Source organism: Neltuma alba, unplaced genomic scaffold, assembly GCF_004799145.2.
Source record: "Neltuma alba isolate B1F8T4 unplaced genomic scaffold, ASM479914v2 tig00013437_pilon, whole genome shotgun sequence".
Taxonomy (NCBI): domain Eukaryota; kingdom Viridiplantae; phylum Streptophyta; class Magnoliopsida; order Fabales; family Fabaceae; genus Neltuma; species Neltuma alba.
Genome location: NW_021637684.1, coordinates 177,928 through 202,767, shown reverse-complemented (window position 1 = coordinate 202,767; position 24,840 = coordinate 177,928). Strand labels below are relative to the sequence as shown.

At 35.1% G+C, this 24,840-nt stretch overlaps 3 protein-coding genes and 1 pseudogene across 3 annotated transcripts; 3 read left to right on the top strand and 1 right to left on the bottom strand.

The window, feature by feature from the left end:
- Positions 1 to 169: 169 nt before the first annotated feature.
- On the bottom strand, positions 170 to 5,834 carry LOC114737393 (phosphatidylinositol 3,4,5-trisphosphate 3-phosphatase and protein-tyrosine-phosphatase PTEN2A). The gene is made up of 13 exons (XM_028925317.1): positions 5,723 to 5,834; positions 4,239 to 4,766; positions 3,736 to 3,837; positions 3,590 to 3,646; positions 3,040 to 3,105; positions 2,516 to 2,692; positions 2,321 to 2,407; positions 2,137 to 2,201; positions 1,989 to 2,065; positions 1,476 to 1,522; positions 1,228 to 1,358; positions 1,069 to 1,138; positions 170 to 871 (listed from the first exon to the last, which is right to left on the bottom strand). The coding sequence occupies exons 2-13, from the start codon at positions 4,683 to 4,685 to the stop codon at positions 350 to 352; spliced, it is 1,848 nt and encodes a 615-aa protein (XP_028781150.1). The 5' UTR covers positions 4,686 to 4,766; positions 5,723 to 5,834; the 3' UTR covers positions 170 to 349.
- Positions 5,835 to 13,049: 7,215 nt separating this feature from the next.
- LOC114737394 (leucine-rich repeat extensin-like protein 3) lies at positions 13,050 to 14,766 on the top strand (annotated as a pseudogene).
- Positions 14,767 to 17,950: 3,184 nt separating this feature from the next.
- LOC114737407 (uncharacterized protein At4g06744-like) lies at positions 17,951 to 19,543 on the top strand. Its single transcript, XM_028925330.1, has one exon. The coding sequence runs from the start codon at positions 18,030 to 18,032 to the stop codon at positions 19,350 to 19,352; it is 1,323 nt and encodes a 440-aa protein (XP_028781163.1). The 5' UTR covers positions 17,951 to 18,029; the 3' UTR covers positions 19,353 to 19,543.
- Positions 19,544 to 21,932: 2,389 nt separating this feature from the next.
- LOC114737406 (leucine-rich repeat extensin-like protein 4) lies at positions 21,933 to 23,511 on the top strand. Its single transcript, XM_028925329.1, has one exon. It carries the CDS (start codon positions 22,004 to 22,006, stop codon positions 23,381 to 23,383), a length of 1,380 nt encoding a protein of 459 aa, XP_028781162.1. The 5' UTR covers positions 21,933 to 22,003; the 3' UTR covers positions 23,384 to 23,511.
- Positions 23,512 to 24,840: the final 1,329 nt, after the last annotated feature.

Sequence of the window (24,840 nt, the reverse complement as noted above, 5' to 3'; positions counted from 1 at the left end):
TTACCTGCAGTTTCCCTCACTATTGAACTGCATTAAACCGTGAAGAAACATTTGCTCGATCCTTTTGGGAGAGTAAAGCCGTTAAGAGTTCATTTGTGATCTGCCCAGACGGGAATTTTGACGCTTGGCAAGCAGGGATAAGGCAGTGAAACAATAAAACTTTTTCACATACATTCGAAGGAATCATATTGCAACGTCTGAGGATCAAGCCAGTGAATCGTAACCAAGATTTAGCATTATAAGGTCAAGACAATCAAATGAAATGAACATCCTATTGTTGATCAACTATCACGCAATATTATATACAAATATTGGATGGATTGTATTAGGATGCTAACACTGTACTTCTTCACTCGCTTTCATAGTCTTCATCATCCCCAAACGTAAATACAGAGGCATCTGCGGCCATCGCCTTAAATTCACTTTCTGAGCTGGGAGCTTCCAGACCGGACGCTGTTCTTGCATCTCCACTTTTTGGCTTACTGCCACTAGGAATTGGAGTAGCACTCGTAGGTCCCAAAGAAATTTGTTCCGTGGCATGCGTTAAGCTTGTCATCTCACTTGAAGTTTTAGACTCAGATCCAGTGGCAGAATTAGAATTAGTAACTGCTTCAGAAGCTGCTTTTGCCTGCCTGCTTCTTGAAGTAGAATCCTCTGACTCGCCATCTGAAAACACATCATCCTCTTTATCACGATTCTCCGACTCTTTTTCAGCTTTTGGAGCTGTGGTACTTGCATCAACTGGGGCAGGAATACTACTTGACCTCTGATCTGATCTATTGGTAACAGCTTCAGGTTTGGGTGTCGTGACATCGCCATTATAATCCACAAGCACAACCTCAACCAGGAATCCAGGTGAAGGTAATTTTCTCTGCCAAAAGCCAGTAAGAAATGTTGAGCTTAATATGGATATAACTATAAAGGAACTAGAGGGTCACTCTATTTAACAGGAGCTAGACCACTCTTAATATCGGCAAATCTTAATTTAAACAGAGACAAAATTAATCAACAGAAATGCAAGGGTGTGTTGTCGTCAAGCTCTCGTTGCAGAGAAACCTAACTTCTTACCTTGTCAAAACCATCAAGATCACTGGTGTTCAATACTTTCCTGTTTTCAGTCATTGTTGTGTTCAGCCAACTACAAGAGAAAGAAGCACGAAATTTCAGTTTAATGTAGCGTTGCCAGCAGAAGCTATCAAACACTTATCCCGAATATAAATCAAATACCAGTAAAAATCTCCTTGACGATCATGAAAATGAATTTTAAAGTCCCCAGCTACCTCTGTAAGACCAGGATCCCCAGGCAATGCAAAGACCATTACTCCCTTCTTTGGTGCACTGAACCAAAAATCTTCTGGCTGCGGTAGCAGGTAGACAACGTTTTGTCAGGAATTAAAGCCATAGAGGAGAACTTCAATATAAAGACAACTTAATATCAACATTCAATATGTTGACACCAAATCAAACAAACGCACATTAAGATCCTTGGTCCTTGGATGCTTTTTAGTTGAGAACAAGACACCTGCATATTAGAAAAGGATAAGAACAAACACAAATTGACAAAACAAAAAGTATTGCAACAATATTTTTATCTTTTGTTTCTTTTATGGGTGGCTGACCATAGTTGAGAGGTATTTCACAGACGAAGGTGCTACATATCCTGCAGTTCATTATACTTTTCTACCACTCAGATTTATCTCTCAGAAGTCACGGAACAGTAGTCAAAAGGTGGATTTGTAGGAATTGCATAACAACCTAACAAATCCATGCCTTCCAACTAAATGTGTAAATGTGCCTCATAAAGCTAAACCCTATTTTAAACAGTCCACAATACAATAGAACTACAAATTAATAATAAACAGAGTCATAAACAATGTAAATATTAGCAAAAATGTCCAGAAAACCAGTACAGAATTCTAACATCATAGTCGAGCAAATTTTGAAAACCAGCAGATGGAGAAAATTGAGAGAAGAAAGTCAAAACACACCACTATGATCTGAGACAGTTATAGAAGGCCTGATCCAGTAAGGGCACCTGTGAAGTCGGACTCCCCTAAGCATGCACCTGCTCAAAATAAAATGTCAGCATGGGAAAGTCACAGTGGAAGTTATAGTCGCATTGAACGTACAATATACCTGCGGGCAGGAGGATTTTCGCCACTGAAGTAAGTCAAGACACGTTCAAAATATTTGACATACCTCTAGTGAAGACAAGAAAAAGGGGAACAAAAAAAAAAAAGGCTCATGAGCACAAGACAAGACTTGCAAAACAATGGGGGTTGTAATAAGTCCAGAGTCTCCAATTTATTGAAGAACTCACAATCTGACTTGGCAGAACAAGCCCTTTTCCATCCAAACACCTTTTCTGGTTGTAGTAATCAATGGACTCCTCAGCGGTAGGGAAGAACTGCAGCACATTTAAGTCACCAACTCTAAATAAATTGACATACCAAAACAAATAAAGACAATTCCAGCCATCCATTTTATTTTCAGGAAATGTCTTAGAAAATATCACCTTCAAGAATAATAGAAGACTAGAAATCATCAACCCTGTCCTTGCCATTCCAGCTTTACAGTGGACAACCACAACATTCTCAATGTCTTGCTTCAACCATGCGTAAGCACTTTGACAAAATGATATAATCAGTTGCATTGGTGGGCAATTATGGTCATCAAATGGGAAACTAGCCACCTAAAGAAAGAATTTGATGTATCATATGCCAGATGTAGAATAAATTTAGACTGAAACGTAAATATCACTTGAGAAACAAATATTGAATAGTTAAACAGAGACATAACACAAACAGCCTGGCATGATCGATAAAAGTACAAATTGATGGAATGACTTGTCAATTGGATGACAGATAAGGATGATGGAAGTTGATAAAATTGAAGAGAACAATTAGAAAAATACGGACGAAATTCACTTGCTTGCCTCAACACATCTTAATTTAAAAAGAAATTCTTTAGGAAAACAGGCATTCATTATCAGGCTCAGTCTTATGCAGTGTGCACAAAAATATCACTTTTGAAACATACCTTCCCCTCAAATAATGATGCATCATACAGCCGCTCAGAGCAAAGATTGTATACTTTGTATTTACCCTGAAAACACATGTCAAATGAGAAACAATTAAGGCATGGGGAAAAAGATGAGTAATACAAGAAATCAATTTGAGAAAAGAGGCTCTGATGCAGTATCAACTTGTAGTCAAAATAATATGTAAGGAAGGTAGCAAGATAACATGAGAACCATGTGGTTTACAGGGTGGGAAGACTTGATGGTAATAGAAAAACAAAGATGATCACAGAGAAAGGAAAATATTCAATAACAAATTAACAACAAAAGTTAATCAGATTGTCAGAGTTAAGAATGTGTCTTGGCAACTGTTAATTCCCACATTTGCCGGCCGTTTAGGAGATTTAATGACAATTTTTTCTGCGTATTCAGAACTTCACTACTTAGATACAACCTGCACACTTGCGGTAGGAAATATTTTGTCGTAACATCATCCATACCTTGCAACATTTGATTTTGTACTAGAATTGTCATAACAAAACTAAATTTGTTAGGAGGATGGATTAACACCTTATGATGAGTCTCAAAAAACTTAATCACTTCTTCCATATGATTTCTGTAAAGCCCCTGCAGTGCATGCCTAATTAGTATGAAAAGCAACATTTTAAATGAAAAATAAAATCAAAACAAACTGAACGCTATATTAGACAGCTCACTTCTACATAACCAAAGAACCCAGAGCTCATGTCACCAGCAGGAAATCCCATAGCTATAATGTTTTCCGTGATATATGTCATATCTAGATCAAATCCTCCCTCCTGGAAAAAGAGTACGAGATAAAAAATTATATCATAAAAATTTCCACAATTTTGATCACTCAAGTGACCAGGATTTCATGTAGAATACTAAATTAAAGGCATATTTAAACAAAGAGCAGCCCACTATCTGCAACCTTATAGTTACACAAATCAAATCATATAGAGAACCAAACATGTTAAAATACTTCTGAAAAATTATTCTCCATAAAACATATTACTACAACAGGTAATATAAGTATAGATAAGCACAATGCCCCTTGTTAAAGAAAGGAGGCAAGGGGGAATAGTAATTAAGAGTCACTCCATTAGGCCAAAAAAAATGTTTTAGAATGCGTGTGCTTAGGATTTAAGATACCATGCTGGAATAATCAGAGAGTAATTGGAACATTCATGAAGAGCACCTGGTATCGACGTTTATTCTGAGAAACAACATGTCGGGCCTTGACCTGCACAGCTTTCACAGCATTTCTCGAAGAGTCAACCAGACCCTTTGTGAAGCTTTCAATCAAATTAGATTGAGCGGCTTCATTGGAGCTGTCATCTGATGAAGATGGTTTTGGAGACAACCGCATAGCTAAATTATTAGTGAAGCGTGCAAAGGTAGATTTCCCAGAATTTTCAGTAGCTGAATCATCTTGAGAGCCAGAAAATGGCTGGGGAATTTTCAAATTTCTAGCCCATGATGAAATGCCAGTGGAAGATTGCGTAGATGAGGTCACATGAGAAGAATTTTCTTCCCCAGAGACTGCAGGGGGAGAAGTTTGTCCTTCATGATCTTTAACAGAAGGTGAACTAGATGGATGTTTAGCAGGAGGTAAATCAGGTGTATCAGCAGTCACTGGATCCATTTGACTGGAAATGTACTAACAGGGACTTAGCAGGATTTGATTTGAAAATTAGGTATCTCTATAGCATTTTTCTGGCTAAAGCTGCAAATACAAACATCATGAGCATTAATAAAACGTATGATAACGAAAATCAAATAGTTATTATCGTTTTACATTATGTTCCTGCATTGAACTGTGCGCAAAAACTTATATATCATACCAAAGGCTAGTTTGAGACTATAAATTAGATGAAACAAAGAAAATATGCTATCCATTAGTAGTATGTTTATCAGTCATTGTGTCTAAGTTGCCTATCCCTGCATAGAGAGTAGAGTTATTCGCGATCAAGGCGGAAAAAGGGCTAATCAAGTTACAAGTAGGCAAAATCATCTAAGGCCCCAGAAAATGCAGAATTATTAGGGAAGGAAAACCCCAGATATGTCATTAAAAAGAATTCAAAAATTTGTTCGACAAATTCAGAAACGCCTGTAAAGCTGCGGCTTCAATAGGACGACAACAGTGCGCGAGGAAAAAAAGGTTTATTTCTTCTGCTTCCATGCAGTTCTTGCCAGCAAAAACAATATTCTGCGGTAATGAACGTTTATTTCACTCCCTCATTCAAAATTCAGAAGTAATATAAAAGGAAAACCATTTTCACATTTCATTTCAGTATCGCAAGGAGGATGGGACTAAGCTCAATGGCTGAATCCAACAGCCATCTTAGGGATTTCATACAAATTACACTGCCTCCTGTTCAACTCAATTCCCATCCGGCCTAGCCAATCATTGGCCACAGACTACATTTATGTGTTCAAACATTCGGAGATAATAGTTTCATGCAATAGAACTATATAACACCATGACCCTAATCAAAACACCCGAAGCACGCCTAAAGCCGAGCTATTAAAACAGCGAAATGATCAAAAGTGCACTTAAAATGGAGGAATACACCTTCCTTGATTTGCACTCAACGAAAAATAAAATTCAGACGATCAAAATTGAATTTAGAAAACGGCTATTTCAGCAATTTGAGATCTTGAGCAAGGAGCTAATCTTACCAAAGTCAGAAATCAGGAGAAGCGAGAAATGAAGCAGACTCAAATCGACGTGGGAATCTATGCACTGGATCTAAAGGGCAAGTGACGGAGCTGATTAGGGATCACAGGATTAGGGCATTGGCGAGAAATGGATTGGCAGTTATTTAATGTTAGCGTCGCTTCACGATGATCTTTTGGTCAATGGACCGACAAGCGTCGATTAACCTGAAAAATATGTGTGACGTCAGAAAGTTGCAATCCAGCGGTGTCCAAATATTGATCCGAAATTTTTTTAAAAAACTTATTCTTAGGTTATTACACCCCCTGCAAATTATCTCCAATTAGAAATGATCACGTCATCATTTAGTAAATTTTAAATAAAACAATTGACTTAATACTTATCCTAGATAGGTAGATGCCAATGCTGGTCAAAAAAAAAAAAAAACGATAGGTAGATGCCAATTTTTTGTCTGAAATGGAGGAAAATGACAATTTAAGTTGAAGCACTTATTTTATTTCATTCATCTCATTTCTTTTTCTTTTTCTTTTTTTTTGCCACCCATTCAGCTCATTTCATACATTAACGCGGTTAATTAAAATTTGGTGTGATACTAAAAGGACTTGACGTAGAGTAGACATATCATAGTTGGAATTTTTTTTCCCCTCTCATATTTTGTATAAGATACTATCTCCGGTTCTAATTATAAGAGCTAGTTGATTAATTTGAGGAAATTAAAAAAAGAAGTTAAGTTAGTTATTTGTCATAAATAAGTATTGTTTTTTTTAAATATTCTTACTAATCAAGTGTATTGGCTAGAACTATCATTATTAGAAGGATTATCTTGGAAAAAATGTATAAATATTAAAAACAAAGTGGATTGGGATCTTATATTTAAAATCAAAATAAAATGTAAACGAAGTCCTATATTAAGGACCGGAGGTAGTATGAATTTATGAGAATGTTAATAACAATACTCAAATTAAAGAAAAGAATTTAAATGTTTCGACTATGAATATTTTATTTTTAATATTTATTATATTTAAGTCATGGATTTTAAGTTTTTTATATTCCTCTTATTTTGTATATAAAGCAGAGAGAGAATAATTTTTTTTGTTTTATTTATAAGTTAATATTAAATTTTAAACAGAAACGTATTATGTTATTCTTCATTTATTATATACTCCTCCGGTCCTTATTATAAGACCCAATTTGACTTTTTATTTGGTCCTAATTATAAGACCCAATCCATTTTGTCTCTTATATTTATGCATTTTTTTTCCAAGATAATCTTTCTAATAATGATAGTTTTAGCCAATATACTTAATTAGCAAGGATATTTTAGGAACGACAACACTTATTTATTATAAATAACCAATTTAACTTACTTCCTTAATCTCCTCAAATAAGTCAATTGGGTCTTATAATTAGGACCGGAGGAGTATATTATTATTTTTCAAAACACATATATATATTAATAAGAGTAAAATTAAAATGTTGTTAAATTTAAAAAATGACATTTAATATGTTTCTTGATTTATGTAAAATTGTAATTGGCTTTGCTGAACACCCCAGAGTTTTGTCTAGAACTGGGCAATTCCAGCAACCCCAAAATTCAAATTGCATAGCCTCCCATGATTCCTACATATGTCACAATATGTTTTCCCCATTAAGTATAGGAAGGAGGGGTGCTAGGAGAGAAAATTATGGTTTTTTAAATAAAAAAAATCCAGACGCTCAATAGTTTTTCACAAATCTATTTTTCCACCAACACTATACGTTTGCCTCTCTCTGGCACGTTAGATCTTGGACAAATCTTGCACCGCCGTCTGTAATTGAATGGAGGGTGTTTTTGGTACATTACTCTTTGATGCTATCATTGATTTTCATGAAAATTATGGTTTTGATATAATTGATCAATTCTTAAATTGTACTACCTCCGGTCCTAATTATAAAACCTAGTTGACTAATTTGAGGAGATTAAGGAAGTAAGTTAAGTTAGTTATTTGTAATAAATAAGTATTGTCATTCATAAAATATCCTTGCTAATTAAGTGTATTGGCTAGAACTATCATAATTAGAAGGATTATTTTGGAAAAAATGTATACATATGAGAGACAAAATGGATTGGGGTCTTATAATTAAGACCAAACTAAAAGTCAAATTAAGTCTTATATTAAGGACCAGAGGTAGTATGAGATATTTGGCTGCTTTTTATCACAAATCATGGTTTCCATAATTAATCAAACATCCATTCAACCCCCACAAATCCTCAGTCCAAAAAAAAAAACCCACAAATCAAATTTATGCTCACAAAGCTATAAATATTATTAAGAATTTTAAGTAATTTTTTTTGGGTACAAGAAGTTTAGAAAAGGGGTTGGGTTCACTTACAATGCAAGAACTGGAAAACTAACTTATAGTCTATTGGAACCTGTCCCTATAAGCATAGGAGGATAACAAGTAAGTCTTTGTTTTTTTTTTTGTGCCCAATAAATAAGAATCTCCCAGTTTCACTAAACTACGAATATGCCTCCCTCAGCACCTTAACCAGCTCAGGGATCGAACTCATTTCATTTGTGACTTGTGAGAGTGTCCAACCCCTTTTGCCAACTAAACTTAAGGATGATGGGTAAATTTTAAGTAATTAAATAAATTGGGGAGAAATGATATGGGCCAGACGAGGCCCACCTTCGTAGCCCAATCCCCTTAGGCCTATATAGCCACGTCCATGCGCCACGGGCTCGTTTCTCGGTTGTATCAACCCCATTCAGATCCCCCAAGAAAAAATGGTGAGCCCCATGTAAGTGTTATAAATAATCAGTTGACTGACTATATTTCATTTGTCGTATTTGGTCCCCACTTAAGAATCCATAACTCATGATATTGATATTTTAAGGTTAAAATCTCCATTGAAATCTACAAAAATAGTTTGATAATGATATTTTCCAAAGTTACTGCATAAAATAATTAAAAATTTAATTTCAATTTTTTCAATTTATTACTGCCTTTTAAGGAGGTCTGCCTTTTAAGGAGGTAAATATATAAACCTTATGAATATGGGTGATGGCTCGAGGAATATTTATTTATTTTATCATCTTTTAAAGGTGATTTGGATCTTCGAAGAGTTTAAAATGTCACGTGATGTCCTTTTTAATTTTGTCTGCAAGGAAAAAGGGCGATTCTTTTGTCCCAGTCGTTAATCCATCATGACCAATAAGATTTTTTTTAAAATATCATGGGTCTCCTCATCGATGACAGAAGTATTTACTTGACTTATTTTCTCTCAACAATAAAAAGAAAAAATAGTACTAGTCCTATTGAGATAAATAGAAAATTAATTTGTGATTTTAAAAAGCATGAAAAATAAATAATCTTAATTCATTTTCAAACTATGTAAACAATGAGAAAAGCGCTTCAAAATTTACGTTTCACATGTTTTTTTTTTTTTACCAAGGCATTTCACATGTATTAATAACATAAAAGGATGAATACTTTTTTTATACATATGTCGAATTGATCAATTTGTTACAAAGAAATATATCAAGTTGGTGTACAGCAGGAATAATAGCTCAAATCTTTTAAGAAACCTAAAAAAAAAAAAAAGGATAAAATATTAATTAAATATATTTAAGGTTCAATAATTGAAAGTGTGCGTCGCGGTAAGAAACCGAAGCGGTATTATCAATCACGCATGTCCAAGTGCAGACAAATCCTGACAACTTGCATTTGTATTTTCGAATTCCAGCTTTCTTTGCTCTGTGAAATTTGTCGGCAGCCTCCCAATTGGCTGTTGTGTTTATCCATTTTTATTTTTTACCCTCAAAAATTACTTGCATCCTTCATAATTCAGACATTACAATTTATTATGATTTTATGGTGTATATATAAATTCATTTATTGCCGTATATATATGATATTTTGTTATTAAGATAAATTAAAATTAAGTTGCCGTAAGTATATTCCCTTTTGTCATGCTACTATCGTTGAAGTCTTTTTAAGAAGAAAAGTCGTAGGAATCTTGGTGCGCGGGACCAGGGGTAATAATATATAATCACTACTACATGAAAACTGAGTTTTCATGAAACTAATTTACCACAGTTATTAAAAAAATACTGTAAAAAATATGACGGCAACATTTCTGAAATTATAGGCATGCTTTTAAAAGCGGTTATTTAAAAAACTGTTATAAAAAATACTTTTAGCGGTAGTTTTTTAAATAACTACTGTAAAAAGTCTATCAGAATTTTAAAATCCATCGCACGATAGTTTTTAATTTTTAGAGTCAGAGCTCATAGTTCCCCATTATCGTCCTCACTTGATTTTCTCCCTTCTTCTACCTTTGTCAGTATTTATCCATTACTTCTATCATCTCCGCCATGTTCTTCCATCACTATCGCCATCGCTGTTGCCGTCGCCATCTTCATTCTTATTTGTGAGCTTTTCACTTCCATTCTTTTCGTGAATTTTATAGTTTTTGTAGTTTGATATGATTATTTTCTTTAGTTAAAAATATGATGTTTAATTTGAGTTTAAAGAGATCTGATTTTTATCATATCTGAGTCTTTGATTTTATCTTTATTAAATTTTAGTGGCTTTGATCTAGTGGTTGAAGGTGAAGCTAAGTGGTGCTATTACGGCGGGAAAAAATCTACGTTTGCTCTATCAGAATACTTTTAACTGGTGAGAGATTATCAGTTAATTGATTTTCAGATCCCTTCCTTTGAGACTTTGTTCTCCCATTCCATCCTGATCAATAGGGTGAAACGTAGACTTAAAAAAAAAACTTTTCAAGACGGTTATTTATATAACCGCCGTGAAAAGTCACATACCATGGCAGTTCTTAAACCGCCGTGAAATCCTCTACATTTTACACTGATAACATAGATATCGCTCTCAAAACCGCCGTAAAAAGCTTATTTTAACTGCCGTTAAATTTTTTTTTTTGTAGTAGTGAATATTCCTCATATCCTAAATATAAGACTCATCTTGTAGTGTATTATTAAAAGCCGAAGAAGTATTAAATAGTAGTATTTATCCAGACCTCTATATTATATTTTTTTTCCTAACCCTTTATACTATGATACTCCATCCGCTCGTAAATGTAAGACCTATTACATAGTGTAATTACACTCTAAAATAGATTTTACGTTTAGAACTAGAGGCAGAATGTTGGGGGGGAAAAATAATATAGAGGTGTGGATGAGTACTATTTAATACTCATCTAGTCCTTACTGTAAGATTTAGTTAATTAATTTGAGTATATTAAGAATGTTAATTAAATTAATTAATATGATATATTTTTTTTTCTAAAATACCTTAAATATCTTACTCAATTCTCTTCCTCTTTCTTCTACTTAATTATTATTAAGAGAATATTAATAAAGTTAATTTTAAAAAATTAATAGACTAAAGATAAATCTTATTACATATATGACAAATATTAACTCCTCTATGGGGGCATAAATTAAAAACAAGAGAAGTAAGTATTTTTAATTCAACTCCTTTGAGGCCATGCAAGATAATAAATTAAAGTGAAGCTCATTTGTGTTGAGCAATACCTTTCAGGAGAGAAGTAAACATCTCACCAAAGTGGAAAAAATGTGAGACATATGTGGACCACCTCTTTCATGGAGGTCATCGCCGACGGTCCTTACGTAATACTTTATCATATTCTTCCACATAATTATTTGATTATGTACTGTTTCACAAGTTAAAAGTTGGTATTAAATGAATACTCATTCAGACCTTGTTATAAGATATTTCCAAGTATTTTGATGCATTTTAAGAAACTGTTCTATTTTCTTATATTTGTCAAAAATTTCAACTATTCCTAAAAAGTTGTTTCATAAGTAAATCCGACAAAAAGAACTTAAAAATCATTAAATCCTAAATCAGGAATTTTTTATGAAAAAAGTATGCTGTTATTTGCATAAGTCAAGTGTAATAAAACCAGCTAAAATACAGAAAACAAACCTAATTTAAAATTTAACAATTTTCAGGTTTCTCTTGGAATTTTTCGTTTCATCCACTTCTTTTCACAATTTTTAGGAGGACTCATTGATAAAAACATGATCAAACTAACCACGTTATTTGAGAATACGCAATTTGAGGCAAACTTCAATGATTCATTCCTTTGGCGAATGTTGAATGATTCAAATGGATTGTGTGTCTTATTAAGAAGAAAATGTGGGAAACAGGTTGGCATTGGAGGCCATGCATGATGCCCTCTGCGATAGGTCACCCTCACCCTTCAATTTGAAAAAAAGGGTTTCATATTATTGCTAGTTCTTAGGATTTGAATAATTTTTTGTTTTAAATCCTACAGTTTTAAATTGTTAATTTTTAGTCCTTATAATTTCATAGGGACTTGGTTTAAATTTGACAACTAAAAGTTAATTTCGTCAAGTATAAGGCAAAAATTAGAACTCATTTTGTTCATTGCTTATTCACATTAACTTAGATTAAATTCTTATGAAGTTATACAGATAAAAAGGTATTACGTGAAATTATAACGACCAAAACAAAAATTCGATTATGGTGCTAAGTAAAAAATAATTATAATAAATTGATGATAAAAATATAATAAATATCAAATTAAATTATATTAAAATAGTTATCCTTCTATTATTATTATTATTATTATTTAATTTTCTCTCTTTTTTGGGTGATAGCAAACGTGTCATGATCAAAAGGTTATCTTTTCAGAGTCTTTTGCATGTCTTGGAGTACGGAGGCATATGATTTAAAAGTTGAGGACCTACCAAAATGGCATTTTATACGCACTCACACAACGTACGGGAAAAGGCGTCCTTGTTCGAAAACGAACGCCTAACAGCATTTCTACCTTCTACCTTCCTTCCACACATGTTTTTCCTAGATCTCTACTTTCATATAGAAAATTACAGCTACTTTGATATTTTCAAAAATAATACTACTTCCGATCCTAATTATAACTAATTTAAAGATATTAAAAAAATAAGTTAAGTTAGTTGTTTGTAATAAATATATATTATTTTTCTTAATATATCCTTACTAATCAAGTGTATTGGCTAAAACTACCATTATTAGAAGGACTATCTTAGAAAAAGATACATAAATATAAGAGACGAAATGAATTAAAGACTTATATTTATGACCAAAATAAAAATAAAATAAAATATTATATTAAGGACCAGAAATAGTGTATAATTTGTAAACAATATGTACGTAGGTGATAGTTTTAATATTTCCAAGAGGAAAGTTTTGACATTTAGAAAACAAAAAATTGTTAGTTTTCAATACAACTATTTTTTCCCTAAAAAGCAAAACTAAAAAGAAAATAACCCAGATTGTACAAGAATATAATTAACTTACTATTGACTCCTTTACCGCACGAAAGAAGTACTAAAATCTTTCCCTTCATTGTAATGTGTTTCGTTCTGAAACTGAGGCTCGTGAACATTGACTTTTCCGTCCTTATCTTCGGAAAATTATATTAAATTCTCACATCAGAATTCATTCGAGTTAACACAATGGACGCCATCTCTTACTGTATCGTTTCACTCATATTATCTTCTTCCTTACTTCACCCATCACTCTCAGCTCTTTCTGCAGAACTCCCTCGTTCTGAAAGAGAAGCATTAGAGATCATCATCGGAGGCGGAGGCGCCCCTTCTCCTCCCGCCGACTGTCCCCCTCCGCCGCCTCCGCCACCTCCGCCGCCTCCGCCGCCTCCGCCGCCTCCGCCGCCTCCGCCGCTGTCTCGCCGGCTGGTGAGCGCACGCCGTGTGCTTCTGAAATTTGCCAAGACAGTTGACGACCCCAATTGCTTCACCCGAAGCTGGAAGGCTGAAGACAGCCCCTGTAACTACAAGGGTGTTAGATGCGCGGATTACCCATATGGGAATAAGGAGAGAGCCGTTGCAGGATTAGATTTCAACCAAGCTGGTTTTTCTGGTCGTCAAGGTTCAAGATTGAGTCTTTCAGGAATCTTGGGTTCGATTCGAGAGTTGACATTCTTCCATGTCAACTCCAACAATTTCTCAGGACAGGTCCCCGCAGAAATCAGTAATTCCAAATTTTTCTTCGAGCTTGATTTAAGCAACAACAAGCTCGAAGGTTGTTTCCCAATGGAAGCTCTTTCAAATAATCAGATACTTTTCTTAGATCTCAGGTTCAATGACCTCACTGGACCAGTCCCTCCGAAGCTCTTCACCATGGATCTAGACGTCATCTTCATCAACAACAACAAATTCAGCAGCAAACTTCCGTGGAATTTCGGAAACACACCTGCAAGATACCTCACATTCGCCAACAACAGATTCACGGGACCAATCCCAAGTAGCATAGGAAATGCTTCGAAGACTTTGACGGAAGTTCTCTTCCTGGGAAACCAGTTTTCTGGGTGTCTACCTTACGAGATTGGGTTCCTGAAAAAAAGCTGTAGTCTTCGATGTGAGCAAGAACTCATTGACTGGTCCAATCCCAGAATCTTTTGCATGCTTACAGAAGATTCGCTTCCTGAATTTAGCTAACAACAAATTCTACGGCGCTGTTCCGGAATCAGTGTGCGAGCTTCCTGGAATTTGCAACAACGGGAATCTTACCTTGGCGGGTAACTATTTCACTTACGTGGGACCAAAATGCAAGAAGCTGATAGATTCTAAGGTGCTTGATGTGAGCCAGAATTGCATAAAGGGGCTTCCCAATCAGAAATCACCAGAAGAATGTCACAAGTTTCTATCTTGCGTGAAACCATGCCCGAATGAATGGTCTCTCAAGCTTGTTCCGTGTAAGAAAGGCTCTTATTCCAAGTACGATGAAACGGCGCCGCCTCCCGCGCCTGTGACGTACGAGACACTGAAGCCGACACGCCATCGTTTAATGTGAACCAAAGGCCCAAGCATGTTGGTAGGCTGGCTTACGTGTATTCTCCTCCCACCGTATTGGTGGATTTGTGTTTTTATGGTTAACTTTTCTGCTTTGGGGTCTCGTTAAGATGGCGTTTATTATGAATAACGAAATTTGGGCTCCTCAAGTGTTGTTAATTCTCTGAAATTTGTCGCAACTAAGTTTGATATGGTAATTATCCGAAAGAGACATCTTAGAATGTTAATACTACCTCCAATCTTGAGTATAAAATCCAATTTATATATAAATTGGATTTTATACTCAAGATTGGAGGTTAGTATAATTTATTGAGACACTTGGAACAATCAATCAATCTTGTTTAATTATTGTTTGGTGCTTCTTCTAGTTGTGCCTTTGCCCAGCAAATCATGAAGAAGTAGCACACTATATAATACTCCTTCGATTCTTAATATAGGACCTAATTGTTAAATTAATTTTAACCTTAAATATAAGATCTATTTCTCATATTTATCAATTTTTCTAAATTACCCCTATAAATACTCTCTCAACTATAATCAATAAGTGAGGGATGATTGATGATTTAGAAAAAAAATGTCATATTTTTTATAATTAACTAACTTACCGAAGTTTCTAAATATAATAAATTAGTTAAATAAATATTATATTAAGGACTGGAATAGTAATATATTTAATTATGTCATGCGACCGTACTACTTTTCTTTAAAAGAAAATGAAGCCCGTCATGGCTTATCACAATGGGTCAATAAAAATTACGTTTTGGGTACGGTGGTCCAAAGGCGCAAGATGGCTTTTCAATAATATGGCACACAAATGTTTGGTTTTGGATTGTTTGAAGGAAGCGGAGAGAATTACGGAGAAATAGTACTATGCATAAAACCTATATTCAAAGGGCCTGGTGTTAGTTAATGGATAAGCACGGACACAACCCGCACTGCTGCATCAAGTCAATCTCATAAAACATTAACTTTTGTAAAAACTAAAAGTACAAAGTTGTGAGATACTACAAAATAACGGAGAAAGAGCCAAATTTGCAAATGCTAAAAGAGAGAAACCAGTATGATTCCCAACAAAAACTAGAGATTGCAATGGCAAAATATGAAACATAACATGTTATCTCTTTGGGTTTCTAATACTTTTCCGGTCCTAAATATAAGACCCTTATACACATATAAGGTTTTTATATTTAGAACTGAAGGAGTATTATGAGGAGCAGAAGGTCCCTTGTAGGAAACTTTAACAGCTGCACCTTTTTATAACCCGCAAGACACTTAATCATTTCCCTGAAAAACAAGTTTGATTCCGAGCATGCCACAAGGAATCCACAATGTAAAAAGGAAGGAGAAGAGTAACGTCATCCAAATCCTCAAGCAAGCAGAGCCAACATTTAAGTCACTCCAACAAAGAACGATTGGGAAAAGCGTCAACTCCACGGAATGTGATTTTCCCAAAGGAATGAAACTGTGTTTTGGCCTTCGTTTTTTCCCCCCTCAAGGCATGTCTAGTTTTTACTTTTTTATTGAAGACAATTCTATTTGTGATACTGTTGGGTAATAGTATCTCCGGTTTTAAATATAAGAGCTATTTTGACTAATTTAAGGAGATTAAAGAAATAAATTAAGTTAGTTATTTGTAATAAATAGATATTGTCTTTTCTAAAATATTTTCGCTAATCAAGTGTATTTGGCAGGACTATCATTATTAAAAGGATTACATCAGAAAAAAATGCATAAATATGAAAAACAAAATAGATTGGGTTTTTATATTTAGAATCAAAATAAAAGTCAAATAAAATCTTATATTAAAGACCAAAGTAGTAATAAACATAGTCCCATTTTTGTTTTTTGGACTTGGATGGCAGGCATATGGCCTGATTAATAGTTGGAGATCGAATCCTAAACCTAACACCGCCAAGAACACATCTTATGCCACTAAATGATTTTCGACAAATTTTGATTCTCTACTGTCATTTTCTTTATAATCTTTTTACATCATCTCAATTAAACGCCAACAAAATCAACCCTTTTCAGTGATTATACGGGTTTTTTTTTTTTTGGGGAGGGGGGAAGGGAGGGGAAACATTTTGTTACATGGTGACTAAAATATCCATACTTATTTTTCAATATTTTACAATTGCCCATAACTAAACAAGTGATTATCTTCGTGAGAACGCCATCAGCACAATATTGGCATATTTTATTTCTCAAGATAATCTGGGAATTAATAAAGAATGAATGGGGATGTTTTAATTTCGTTTATTTTATGGGCAATTAAATTAAATTTTAATTTCAAATTAGACTGAGGTTTTCTTCTTTTGTTCATGCTGCATAGAAGAAGTTGAATGTGTGCGAAAACACACGGTCGTGTTCCAAAAGGCGTCTATAGTTTCATATGAACTGATGAAGAAGGTGTCTAATTAATTGGATTAAAATATTTCTAATTTTTTTCTCGTAAGAAAAATAATCTTCTCCACCATGCAAGTTGAAATTTTCTAGTTTTTGTGCATAATTATCCACCCACTCTTGCACATCGATTGACTAACGTTTGACTCCAAAAGAGCTCTGAAAAATGTTGAAAATTTCTCTCAGCGACCATTACTAGCTTCAAGTCTCTTTGAAATTATTAAAAAAAAAAAATCGCGATAGTAATCTCGTAAATTTTAAAGTAAGCTTGAAAATCGGCTGATGGATATTAAAATTGGCATGATATAATTTGATTACAGAAATAAGGGTTAGTTAGCATGTCTTATTAGACTTATCTGTAAAAATCATTTAATTATGTTGGACTTTGGAAACTTTAAAACCATACCTAACACAAGAATATGTCCCCAACATAAATTGAAAACTAATATTTGAGACCAAAGGACAATTATCTGCATATATTACTTAAAAATTAATATGCGGCATCCCCATCATTGAAAGCATGTTACCAACTGTCCAATTAATTTAATTAATTAAGCTAGCTGCTACTTACATACAGAAATTCCCAAGTACATTATTAATTTCTTAAAAAAATTAGTTGTGGAATTAATTAATGAAGCAATTGAAATGCAAATAATTACTCAATTAGCACAATATATGCATAATTATATACAAATAATCATTTAAAATAAATTAAAAATCGACTTAGACAATCAAATTCTACTATTATGTAAAGATTATTGCTTCAAAAGTTAACAAATCTCATGCAGTACAAGAGAAATTAAACCTAATAATAATATGATGAAACAGTAAACGTCCATCCAATTAGTTGATTATTTTTAGTTTTTGGGGAAGCGACAAGCACATCTACCAGATTTAAAAATTAAACCACATGACCATATAATAATTCAGCATCCAAATTCCAAATTGTCAAGTGTTTACATGCCGGATTCAAGCTCGTGAAGCTTGACTCCTTTTCCCTACCATTTATAAACAACATTGAACTGCGCTACAGAAAATCGAACTTCTTAGCACAATAATGGACACCATCTCTTTCTTTGTTCTCTCATTCTTATTATTATCTTCTTCCTTGGTTCTCTCATCAGTACTCTCAGCTTCTTCCACGGAAAGAGAAGCGTTGGAGATCATCATCGGAGGCGGCGGAGATGCCCCTAATCCTCCTTCCCATTATGACCACCATCCTCCCGTCAACTGCCCGCCTCCACCACCACCGCCGCCACCGTCCCGGCTGGAGAAAGCACGGCGGGTGCTTCTGAAATTCGCCACCACAATTGACGATCCCAATCGCTTTACCAGCAACTGGAATGGTCCCAACCCTTGTCAGTACAGCGGAGTTAAATGTGCAACTTACCCAAATTCAAAAGAACAAGCAGTTTCAGGATTAGATTTCAACCAAGCTGGTTTCTCTACTGGTCAAGGTTCAAACTTGGGTCTCTCCGGAATCCTGGACTCCATTCCAGAATTGACATTCTTCCATGTCAATTCCAACAACTTCACAGGATCAGTCCCCACACAAATCACTAAATACCCATTTTTCTACGAGCTCGATTTAAGCAACAACAAGCTCCAGGGTAGTTTCCCAAAGGATGTTCTTTCTTCTAAGAAACTTATTTTCGTAGATCTCAGGTTCAACAACCTCACAGGACCAGTCCCTCCAGAACTCTTCAACATGGATCTAGACGTCATCTTCATCAATAACAACCAACTCAGCAGCCACCTGCCATGGAATTTCGGAGCCACGCCTGCGAGATACCTCACGTTCGCCAACAACAGATTCACTGGACCCATCCCAAGTAGCATAGGAAATGCGTCAAACACGTTGACCGAAGTTCTGTTCTTGGGAAACCAGTTTTCAGGGTGCTTGCCTTACGAGATTGGGTTCCTGAAAAAGGCCATAGTGTTTGATGTAAGCAAGAACTCATTGACGGGTCCAATCCCAGAATCTTTCGCTTGCCTACAGAAGATTCGCTTCTTGAATTTAGCTCACAACAAATTCTACGGCGCTGTTCCAGAATCAGTGTGCGAGCTTTCTGGGATTCGCAACGATGGGAATCTTACCTTAAGGGATAACTACTTCACTGAAGTTGGACCTAAATGCAAGAAGCTGATAAAATCGAAGGTGCTTGATGTGAGCCGGAATTGCATAAAGGGGCTTCCCAATCAGAAATCGCATGAAGAATGTTACAAGTTTTTGTCTTACGTGAAGCCATGTCCGAACGAATGGTCTCTCAAGATTGTTCCATGCAAGAAACACGATCCCAAGTATGATCATGAAACGTCTTCTTCTCCAGCGCCTGTGACTTACGAGTCTCTGAACCCGACACGGCATCGTTTAATGTGAGCCTAAACATGTTGGGTAGGTATTGTGTTTGGGCTTGCATGTATCTTCCTTCTTTAGCTAATATATTTTTATTTTGTGGTAAGTTTTAATTTCTTCTTTGTTTTGTGCATCATTAAGGTAGTGATCTATGAATAAGCAGCAGTGTAACCAATTTGATTTCCTCAAGTCTAAGATGTTCAATACATTTCTGTCAAACGATGATAGTATTTCTCAAAAGACTACATCGTATATTGCGATGTATGATATTGACAAGGTCAAAGACTCATCTGTCTAGTTCTTACCAACTCCTAGGTTCTTCTTGTTTTCTTTAACCCATTAAAAAGAAAGCCGGAAATGTACGAAATTGACGATGATGTCTATACATTTGAAGGGTGAGAAACTATATAAAATTTTAATACCCTTCCCTACTTCACTATAAAAAGAAAATTAAGCGGCACGTCATGCCTTACCACAACCTACATGTATATATATAGTGTTTTTTTTTCTTTTTTTGTGGTCCAGAGAAGCAATAATTGGTTTTTATTATTGATGTTTTGAAGCTTGGAATGTGGCACAAGACACTATATATTGTCTTTTTCCCCCCTTGGTTGGTATGTGATATTATTTGCAATTTAATATACATGTGCAACACGCAATCAAATTAAATAACATTCCATAATATTCATAATATAATTTGCGGTTTACTCATTTAAAGTCACTCTTGCTTTCTACTCATGATATTCTACTTAAGTATTCGATAGGATGTACGATGGTCAAATAACAAGTGGACTTTTTTTTTTGTTTATTTGCTTTGAATTAAGTTTCGAAGCCGACACAAATAAGGCATAAATGGCTTCATTGAAGTTTCTTGGTTGGTATATATGTGACATTATTTGCAAAACAATATAATGCAATCTAATCTTTAATGTAAGAGCTAATTAGATATTTATTTTGATCTTAAATATAAAATTTTATTATATTATGTCTGTAATATTTATTCATTTTGCTTCCGAATAATTTCTTTGGTGATTGTACAATTAAGGACTTCCTATTAGATAATAATTCTACTTTTTGGGGAAAAAATGATTTAAACGAATATTTTAAAAAAGATAACATATATTTATTATAAATAATTAGATTAATTTTTTAATATTTATAAATTAGTTATAGGAGGAGCTAGTATTGCATGAGCAGAAAACTTTGCGGGGAATGCTTACATCCTATTCCCACTGTTGTCTAATAGAAACTTGCCATGTGTCCTTTTTTCCTCCAACTCAATAACTCATCATCTCTCTCTCTCTCTCTAGCAAAACCCTTGCTCTGTCGTTCTGGGGAAAAAATGTTCTCTTTTGGGGATTTAATGGCAGCAAATGGCGCGATGTGATTCATGTTCTTGTAAGTGTTTCGAGAAGTTTCATCAAAAGAATGGAGTCAAGATTTTCATATAATCACATCGGACCACTGACTGAACAGAACCATCAATGACTCTCGCTTTCCATCTATGATAGTCTGCTTAATTAGAAAAATTAAGCCAGTGTTACTGTTCATTGAATAACAAATTCAATAGAAATATTTTTTTTGGGGGTCACGTAATCGTAGGCTGTCGAAAAAGACTCCCTCTGCTTTTCTTATTTTTTGGGCTTAAAAAAATGAAAATTAAACAAAGCAAAATGGTGGCATGTATTTGGAGAGAGAACCAAGGGAAGAGTCATTTGCAGATGGAGTTCTATAATTGATAATTGTTGGGCTACGGCTCATCCACCTTTGATGGATTAGTAAAACCCCAATAAGGTTGAGCTCAAATTCAGATGGCCAAGTATGAATTCCTGGTTTAATTCAGTTTGTTTGGTGAAAAAAAAAAAATGCTGTCTTTGGCATCCATGGCCTGGGCTCTCAGAATTTTTTTTAAATCGAATTATTCAATTTGCACTTTCAATATCAAATAATTTTTTATAACAAGTCATTTGGTACGTTAATTAAAAAAAACATTTTGTTCTGCACAAAATGTTTGATCTTTTAACCTCATAAGATGGGCAGGTTGCTCATGTTTTATTTTTTTTTTCTTGGCTTGCAAATGATTTTTTTATTATTAACTTGTAAAACTTAGTAATTAGTAAACTGAGAGACATTATAGCTAGTATTTTGTTGCTATAAATTGGTATAATCGTTTTCTTTAATGATTTTTCAAGGCAAGAGAAAAACAAAACCATATATATCTAAAAAAGCTAGGGTGAAATACTGACACTTTCTCCTATGGGCAGCACCATGCATATTAGTACTCCTATTGGCCCGGTAGTAATACATGAGTAAATAGAAGGTGATGAGATTAATTTTAATTATAATTTCAGGTCGTTAATATTTATTTATTTTTAATTAAGAAAAAGAAGAAAGGTTCCTATTGGCCCGGTGACCTTGGTCTCCTCAAACCCTTACTATATTGTTGACTGAAACTCGAGGAAGCGAATTGCTAATAATGATGAGAGGGTTTTGGACCTCAACTTTGATTATGCAAAGTGATATTAATAATCAATCACACGTGTAAAACTTGCAAAATGGATTTGAGAGAAAGTGGGTTGACGGAGAGATAATGAGGTTCGTCAACCTTGGCTTCTTCTTGCCTGCCACTATAAATTGCATTAAACTTCGTTCCAGAAATCATTCCCACTGAAACAATGGGCACCATTTCTGTCTGTGTCCTTTCGTTCTTGTTCTCTTCTTCCTTGCTTCACTCTTCACTCTCTGTTTTTTCTGCAGAGCTCCCTCGCTCCGAAAGAGAAGCACTGCAGATCAACAGTGGCGGAAAAGGAGGGGATGCCCTTGCTCCTTTCCCTGATGACGACCCTCCTCGGTGCAGATGCCCCCGTCCGCCTCCTCCGCCGCCTCCGACGCCTCCGCCGCCTCCTCCGCCTCCGCCGCCTCCGCCGCTGCCTCCCCGGCTGGAGAGCGCACGCGGTGTACTCCTGCAATTCGCCGCCACAATCGACGACCCCACCGGCTTTACCAAAAACTGGAAGGAAGGCGTCAGCCCTTGTGAGTACAGAGGTGTTAAATGCGATAACTATTCAAAATCAGATGAGCTAGCCGTTTCAGGATTAGATTTCAACCAAGCCGGTTTATCTGCTCGTCAAGGTTCATTCTTAGATCTCACTTTAATCCTGGGAATCCCAGAATTAACATTCTTCCATGTCAACTCCAACAACTTCACAGGATCAGTCCCCAAAGAAATCATTCGATACCCATTTTTTTTCGAGCTTGATTTAAGCAACAACAAGCTCGAAGGTTATTTCCCATGGCAAGTTCTATTTGCCCAGCAACTCATTTTCTTAGATCTCAGGTTCAATAGCCTCACTGGACTGGTCCCTCCATTTCTCTTCTTTCTGGATCTAGACGTTATCTTCATCAACAACAACAACTTCTTCGGCTGCCTTCCATGGAATTTCGGGGCCACACCTGCGAGATACCTCACATTCGCCAACAACAAGTTCACTGGACCAATCCCAAGAAGCATAGGACTAGCTTCAAAGACCTTGACGGAAGTCCTGTTCTTGGGAAACCAGTTTTCTGGGTGCTTGCCTTTCGAAATTGGGTTCCTGAAAAACGCAGTAGTCTTCGATGTGAGCAACAACTTGTTGACGGGTCCCATCCCAAAATCTTTTGCTTGCTTAGAGAAGATTCAGTTCTTGAATTTAGCCAACAACAAATTCTACGGCGGTGTTCCAGAATCAGTGTGTGAGCTTCCTGGGATTCGCAACGCTGGGAATTTTTCCTTGGCGGGTAATTACTTCACTGAAGTTGGACCAGAATGCAAAAAGCTGATAGATTCGAAGGTGCTTGATGTGAGCCAGAATTGCATAAAGGGGCTTCTCAATCAGAGATCGCCAGAAGAATGTGAGAAGTTTTTGTCTTGGGTGAAGCCATGTCCGAATGCAAGGTCTCTAACCTATGTTCCATGTAAGAAATACAATTACAAGTACGTTGAAGCGGCTTCATCGCCTCCTGCTGCTCCTGTGACCTACGAGTCTCTCAAACCAATACGGCATCGTTTATTGTAAGCCAAAGCATGCTGGGTTGCATATACATGCAATGGTGAATTTTCTTGTATTGTTTCTAGTCAAGATGGGGATTAAAGATTAATAAATAAGCAGCGTTGCCGACGTTGCTTTGGATAATTTTAAGAGTAGTTTTTTGTTTGTACAAAATATTCAGTATATAGTTTTTACAATACTGTACATTTTAATTGAGAAAATATAAATTCTAAAAAAAAAATGTGAGAGAGTAGCAAACACTCCAAAAAAATCCATTGTGATAAATTTGTGAAATTTTTTTGAAATATTTATTTAAGGAAATAAATTCATTTTTAAAAAACATTTATCCCTGCAAGTATCTTACGAAACAGCATATATAATATGTGAGACTCACGCACGTATAGACTTGCTCTAATTTTATTGGGAGTTAGGTATTCATAGGTTCTGATGTTATTCAAACAACTGAAAATATGGGGAGGAGCCCTATTAGTGCAAACCAAGAAGGACTTTCACTCTGAAATTATTGTAGGAATATTATGGCTTAATGGATATATAATGATGAAGCAACCACTAAGTAATTAGTGCAGTTATGCTTGTCATTTTTGCCTTCCCATCACAATCCCATCTGTACAATTCAAACATTGATCTATCAATGTATAACAGTTTTTCTATGGCACATTTAATGGTGACCTATGAGCTCAAGGGAAAAATGCCCCATATTATGTGTTTGTCTTTGTCATTTATGTTTGCTTATAGGTCGTGTGCGTTTTCAATTTGTTCAGTCAGATAATGATTATTTTCTTTAATAAAAATTGGATACTATTAAAATCGGTCAACAGGTAACAAGAAACATCAAAAATCTGAGACAGATTATTTAGCCTATAGTACGCTAATTTGGCTAAGTAATCATCATTGTAATTCTCATCTCGATGCACATGATGAAACATATAACTTGCCAATCCCTAGGAACCAAAAATCTAGTTTCTTCAACCATGTCTCCAAGAGGATGGTTATTGTCACATCCCCCGCTATGGTAATAAGCTTAATAGCCTCCAAACAATAAGAGAATATGCATGGCTACTTTCAGATCTATTACCTCAAGTCCTAATTATAAGAGTCAGTTGACTAATTTGAGGAAATTAAGAAAGTAAGTTGAGTTAGTTATTTATTCTAAATAGATGTTGTTTTTCCTAAAATATTCTTACTAATTAACTGTATTAACTAGAACTATAATTATTAGAAGGATTATCTTAGAAAAAATTGAGTAAATATGAGAGACAAAATGGATTGAGGTCTTATATTTAAAACTAAAATAAAAATTGAACAGGGTCTTATATTAAGGACAAGAAGTAGTATATTCCAGCAAATGTTTATTCCTTGGGTGACACAAGTTAAACTCTGCAATACTATAGGTCGTACTCTAGCTAGTAAGTTTGCAGCTAAAACTAGTTATATATAACTATCAGGTCCATCTTTAACGGCAC